A 7,184-nucleotide genomic window follows, 5' to 3' on the forward strand; every position below is an offset into this window, starting at 1 on the left:
AATTTAGTTCATAAAATTTACAAGAGTTATTAAAATTATTAATTTGTAACATTATTTACGTTTTATTAGTTAAATACTTACCAAAATTTAAAAAAAGTATCTTTTTTTGAAGAGTATAAGAGTAATGAAAAATTACTGGTAGAAGCCCGAATATAATAAGATATATCAGCACAGAGGTCCTCATGGTCCAAGTTAAGCATCTGTAATGTTTACACGTGTGTACATATACACACATATATATATGTGTGTGTGTGTGTGCGCGCGCGCGCGTGTGTAATTGTATAAATAATTGATAATTTAACAAAACTTTGATTTATCATTGATGCAATTAATCACAATATTAAATAATGTATAGATTTAATGTCATGGTATTAAAAGTTAAAAGTAATGAGATATATAATAAGAAAATTTCAAAATGTATAGGCTGTCCTGGAATCACTCGAAGTTCTTTACGATGCACATTTTGCTAACTATAAAACTAACTTTCCTTTAATAGAAAATTGTGTATTTGTTCTGTATAATTAATGACTAATAAAACAATATTTTCTAAATAATTAAAAATGTTATCAGAATTTTATTTTGTACTGAAAAAACTAGATTATAAAGTTATATATTCAAAATATATATTCAAAATTATAAAATTATAACAAAGTATTACATCGAGAGAGAAAGTTGACTTCAGATTAATTGAAGGATTCTAAAAAAAAATTGTGAGATTCTTGGATATTTATATTAATTATCATTAATATCTATAATTAACAATAATTAATTTTACGACGTTACTTAAGTAGTTTGCGTTTGCTATAAAACATAGAACAATAGCAAAAAAAAAACAAAGCTTAAAAAAAAACAAAAAAAAAAATAAAACAGAGAATAGCAATGATAAAATTAATAAAGGTATAATGCTAGATGCTATAATGCAGAAGCTGTTAAAAAAGTAAATACACACATATGCAGATAAAAGTTCTTATGATTAAATATTATATGTTAAACATAGTACATATTATGTTTAAGAGATAAAACTTATTCAGATAAAAAAAATGTTAACAAACTTATTTTTAAATCCAAATATATGCAAAGTAAATAACATACTCGTATATCATATATTAATATTATACCTTATTACGTTCATGGCAGAACATTATATTCTTTTATGCGCTTATAATTCAGATACACTTATGACACACAAGACATAATATCTTATCTCTTGATGTTTGCGACATGTAATTTATTATTAACTAAGTCTCTAATACTTATGTAATTATTCAATTGTGTTATACACATATTGTTACACTTACAAATACCATGAAAAGAAAGTTATGCTTTCTTTAACTAATTGTAAACAAAAATTGTGTAAATTACAAACACTACAAATACATGTTTCATTAATTTTTATTACATAAAATTCATATTTTATTATTTTATCGGTTTTATACCCACTTTCACTTCACTCTATTTTATTTCTATATAAATTTGTTTAAATATATATTTAGTAAATTAATTTTATAAATCTATACTAGTTTGTATTAAATCATATTTTACACAATTCAGCTTTATTAATTGTAAATACTTACAAATAATTATATTTAAATAAAAAATTTCATGTTTGTTTCATGTTTTTCACCCGAATATTGTAAAATGAAGATGCTGTGTAATTATTTTTTATTAGAGTTTATCGAGAATTCACTCCTTTGATGAATTATTATAATTACACATTCCTATTCCAACTTACTGATCACGTTCAATTTAACATTTATTTTACAACTATACTATTAGCTTCCTAGAGATAAAACTATTCTTCTAAATTTAAAAGTATTCCAAAAAAAATTGGCACGACGAAAACTGCCAATAATTGCAAAATAAACGTTCTGCTGAACGCGATCATTTACAATAATTGATTAATTTATACAGCTATTAAAGTTTAAAATTCTTTTCGTATTTTTAAATTAGAAAACACACTATTTAGCAGTGGCGTAATAAAGAAAGATTGCTTGGAGTGGTCTCTTCTTCCTCACGGACTTTTATGACTTCTTTACTACATTACTGATAATGGCAATCAATAGACTATTTTACAGGCTTCACATCTTCGCTCCTATGTTCTTGTAAATTATGGAAAAAATAAGCAACAATGTCTAAATTTTAAATAAACTGAAAACATTTAATAAATCTATTTTTTTTAATAAGGGCGATATTTATAGTTCATTCGTATTTTAAAACCGGCTTACTTAATGTCTTAAGATGCTAATTCCCCCTGATTAGTTTATAACAGCTTAAGACTGTATTTAAGACAATTTCAAATATAAGAATCGATTATGAATATCGGCCTAAAACAAATCATGCGGAGAAGAAAAGAATGCATTAATAATATAAAAAAAAAAACAGTTTTCTTATCGAAAATTATGGCAACATTTGATGAAAGGAATGCTAATAATGAAGTAGATTAAACGCTCGAGCTCAGAATTAATTAATGCATTAAAAATGCATTTATTGCATATTTGTCTTTAACAAAATGTCACAAACAGAAACTTAGTCCTACTACAGCAAAAAAAGAGTTGCCTATATAAGCTAACAATTTGACTTCAATTCCTTTGTCTTTTACTTGAGAAGCGAAGATAATTTTTTTTATTTACAAATAAATCTTCGAATTCATATTTTTGCTTGTAACGAGGAAGTACTGCTGAATTAATATCTTTAAGACTAAGACGGAAACTAAGGTAAATCGTCCTCTTTCTTACTACGTCATTGCTATTTAATAAATTATGATGAAATATAAGATAGCTGTTTATAAAAATAACAATGTTTTGATAGAATATTTTTTTGTTTAATCATATCATGCCACAGTTAGCTTATGATGATTAATTTCTAATCACTCTGACTTGCAAGTGACTGACAAGAATAACTGTAAGATACACGCTGTGTGCATCACAATAGGCACACAATTGCACTTAAAGAATCAAGTCAGACATAAATTTTAGCCAACAAAGAAATAAATCGATTTTATTTATTGTTTCGTTTTGAATAAGCTTGTAAATTATATTACGATGCACAGTTACATAAACAAAAGAAATACAAAATTATTTAGGTATAAAGGTACAATTATGGTAAAGTAACTTACATTCCCATGTACCAAATCTCAAGGATGATGATTGGTATTATTGCTGCTAATAGTAGGTACATCGACATCGTGACTGTTAGTGGTTACTGTTTCTTTACAGTATTTTCTTGTCACAAGTCCTTTCTTCGACCAAACTTAATTCCACAAATTTGTTATAAGAGATTGTTTTATTGTTATTATGTTAAGCTAATTATGAGTGAATGTAAATTGTTTGGATATAAGATGAAAAAATAATTACAAGAAAGTATAATGTATGAATTATATTCATAAATATAAATATATATTGTATTATATATATAAAAATAATCTTTATTTAATATTTCTGAGCATTAAAAAAAAATAGAAATGTATATAATTTATATTATTTGCTATATTTTGTCTGGCAAACACAATTATTATACATTTATTAAGTATTACATTTTAATTAAAAAATAATATTTCTTTAATAATATATGTCACTTAGAAATAATACGTAATAGACACTTAAGAGCATATAAATTTATTAGAGATTACCTATATTTTTATTATCACTTTTCACTTCTATACCTAAAAAATTATATTAAGAATAATTTACTAATAACCAACCAACTTCATCTTGAAAAATCATACAATGGAGCAAAGCTTCTAATTCTTCTTAACTTAAAATAAAAAATTCTGCACATATTTCTTTCTCTAGCATACTCTTTATATTTTTTTAGAGTTAATGTAAGGTTGTGAGTAATAACTATGATTAGTATAGCGACTCTAGTTCCTAGAAAAACGGTCGTAAAAGTTACGCTATCGATTGAGAAAAATCAATTCCGACAAGAAAAAGGAATTAACTTCTACAAACAAAGAATGCCTGTATAAACAGTTTTAAATGAGGCGAGTACCTTCTCATGAAACGTTTCTTTGGTAGCCAATATATCATAATTGAACGATATAAAGCGTTATCAGACTTGATAACCTGAAAATTAACAGATGTTTAGATAATTAGCACTCATGCTGTTTATACATACAAATAACAGTTATAACACAATCATAAACTATGTGTACGTTTACATCACGTACATACAGAAAGCAAAGCATCGGACGCTCATACGACGAAAATATATCTCGTTACGTTTGTCTTATTTAAACGCGACTTTGTACTTGAACAAAACCACCGACGAGACACTATTGAAGATCGTCAACCTTGAGCAAATTTTTGGTAATATAAAAAGGGCCCCAAGGACCCGGAAGTAATTGAAGAACGCTAACATTATCGACAGTTGATATAAATTTGCTATTATTAATATAAATATTTGGTTCATATATATATTATTAAATCATTCATGTATTATTAAATCCATGATCTTTTATTACATAAATGTTCTATAAATAAATATGTATACTTGTAAAGCTATAATATCCTATATATTGTGAAAAAATTACAATTTTTTTCTCTGCAGTTATCATCTCTGTTAATAATCAAACTTTGACGATAATACTAAAATTACAATTTTAAAGAAAAATCGAGTATTATTGAATTCTAAATACATAAATACGTCTACTAAACTAATAAATCATAAAATAACTGCAATATTATCAGTTTTTAACTCTTAATCACTTCAATATTCACAAGGACGTGAACTTCCATAAAGATGTCGATCTTTAATAGTATTTTACCGATGGCAAAACTGTTCGATCGCACGCCTTCGCTATACTCCGGCACAGTATATACAGTAGCGCAACTCTCTTGATTTTATATTGGCAAAAATGGAGTGCGCATGCGTGAAATAAGTAAGTTGCCTCGTCTCTTTTTCTCCTTTTTTATTGTTCTCTTTCTTTCTCTCTCTAATAAACATTTCAATATATAAGCATTTCAATGTTTCACTTAAACATTTGTCTTTCAAGCATACATAGTTTAGAGTAGAAATTTAGAGGGAAGTATTACGTGTATTGTCCATTTGGTGAAATGTTGTGTGAGAAATCTCAAGAGATTAGTCTAATTTTTGCGAAAAAATGAACAAAAAGAAACATAGAAAATCAAGCAAGAAGGATTTCTTTTTATTTATTGTATTTTAAACTTATTTTTAACATATATGTATATAAATTTCTTTTATGTCTCTTTCTTATAATATTTTCATAGATATATAATTACATAATATTTCTTTATACAAATATACATTTTTAAATTAATTTAATATTTTTCCTAATTTTTTCTTTATTTTTTAATATATTTACAATTTATTTTTATTAATTTTCATAAAGTTTAAATTATTTCATTGCAATATTAGGTTTAGTCGCATCTCATACTCTAATATGCTCCTACAATAGCACTTTAACGAATTCGTTGGATTGCGATGCGAATAAATCTAGTGAGTTTTGCAAGGAATTTTGACAGAGCGAAAAAGGGATGAAAAGCAAAAAGTAAAGAGAAACAGGAAGGAATGCTCCCATCAATAATGGGGGTAGCTAAATCCGCGGACAAATGTACGTCATGGCAGCCATCTTAAGCGTCCACTTTTTATGCTAATATATACTTCCGACCGCTTGCTTAGAATCAAACATTTCCTCCTGTTTTTCTTTACTCTTTGATGAAAAGAGAAAGAAATTTAAGTGGTAACCGTAGTAACGCAAGGTAAGAGCTGATTGTTTTAAATTTTATTTGTGAGGTAAATCTGATAACCCACGCATGTGATTGGGTAATCTTGCTACTGACCCAACAGGTAAAATTTACCAAAAGATGAAATAACGCCCTAACTTACTTATTTCACGCATGCGCACTTCATTTTGGCCAACACTAACATCAAAAGTGCCGAGAGTTGCTCTATTTATATACTGTGAGTGGGCAATGATGAGGATAGAAGAACAAACGAGAACGCAACAAGTCTTAGGAATTAGATTATACATTAAAGATTGAGATTAAAGATTAAAATTTTACCAGTGAGGACAAAGAAATTTTGGCTCCTTTTGTTCTGATTGGTCAAACTGCAATCTTTCAATTTTTAATCTCATTCTTCAATGCGTAATGTAATTCCGGCCATAAGCCTATAGGCCTGTTTTTTTTGGCTGAACTTTTGCACCAGTTCATCTTTCTTCCTCTTCTTTCCTCCTAGAGAGAAAAGGAAGAAAGATGAACTGGTGCAAACGTTTAATCAAAAAGAACCAGGCCTAATGAGTGTGTCCCGAATTACACGCATGAAGCACATAATGCATTATTTTATCCTTTTTTATTATTTGATGCACAATAAAGACAAATAATGCATCATGCGTTTTATGCGTATTTCGGAACGCACCATATGGTCACGTTCAGCAGACTCGGATTATGTTCCAAAAGTTGTGTTGAAAATATTGTTTTTAGTTACAATAAGATTGGTAGCGCTGTAACTAACAGGCATGATGTGTTTCGATAGCTGTTACAGTATAAGTATAATACATACAGTATGGACATTGAACTTTTTATGTAGTCCCCAATTTTTAATGTGTATATGTCGATTTCCAGTCAGGATCGTGATTGCCTTCAGCAAGTTGAAGTTGCAAGTTAGGTTAGGTTAGGTTAGCTGAATCTCCTTCCCATAAAATATAATTAACCCTTTTGCTTACAATATTGTGAGAGACTCATGGTAAGGAAATCGGACCAAACATAAGTTGTGCCACACGGGTGAGAGCCGTGGTACATTGTTTATACTTAATTTTTTTTTAATTTATAAGAGAAAAGTATGGCAAAGAGTTAATAAAATCAAATTTTACTAAAAAATAAAATAAAATTTTTTCGGAGACGCTATATTGTATAGATTATTATATTTGTATACTCTCTTATTATATTTGTATACTCTCTTTACGAGAATAAAATATTCTCGTAATAAAGCATGCATGGTGCGTGCGTGTGCGTGTGCGTGTGTGCGTGTGTGTGCGTGTGTGTGTGTGTGTGTGTGTGTGTGTGTGTGTGTGTGTACGTATATTATTAAATTATAACTTCACATTTAATTACAATTTTTATGCAATATATTATTTTTTCATACATAATTAAATTACAATTTTCATATAGTATTTAATTAATTATTATTTTTAATTTATTTATTACTGTTTAATATTATTATTATTA

At 27.4% G+C, this 7,184-nt stretch overlaps 1 protein-coding gene across 5 annotated transcripts in view; it reads right to left on the reverse strand.

Moving 5' to 3' along the window:
* Positions 1–4,251, reverse strand: part of LOC108745351 (monoacylglycerol lipase ABHD12) — an 8,075-nt gene extending 3,824 nt beyond the window's left edge. Inside the window, exons 1-3 of one of the 5 annotated variants that reach the window (XM_018481465.1) lie at positions 4,170–4,251; positions 3,988–4,061; positions 82–200 (exon numbers count right to left, since the gene is read on the reverse strand). In XM_018481465.1, coding sequence (XP_018336967.1) covers positions 82–200; positions 3,988–4,025 — 157 coding nt within the window. In that variant the 5' untranslated portion in view covers positions 4,026–4,061; positions 4,170–4,251. Of the gene's footprint in view, positions 1–81; positions 201–1,118; positions 1,182–3,115; positions 3,250–3,628; positions 3,653–3,987 lie in introns of those variants that run through there. The other 4 variants (XM_018481461.1, XM_018481463.1, XM_018481464.1 and 1 more) reach the window with 4 other exon arrangements.
* Between the last annotated feature and the right edge of the window lie 2,933 nt (positions 4,252–7,184).

The sequence above is a fragment of the Trachymyrmex septentrionalis genome, unplaced genomic scaffold, assembly GCF_001594115.1.
Source record: "Trachymyrmex septentrionalis isolate Tsep2-gDNA-1 unplaced genomic scaffold, Tsep1.0 scaffold138, whole genome shotgun sequence".
Lineage (NCBI taxonomy): Eukaryota > Metazoa > Arthropoda > Insecta > Hymenoptera > Formicidae > Trachymyrmex > Trachymyrmex septentrionalis.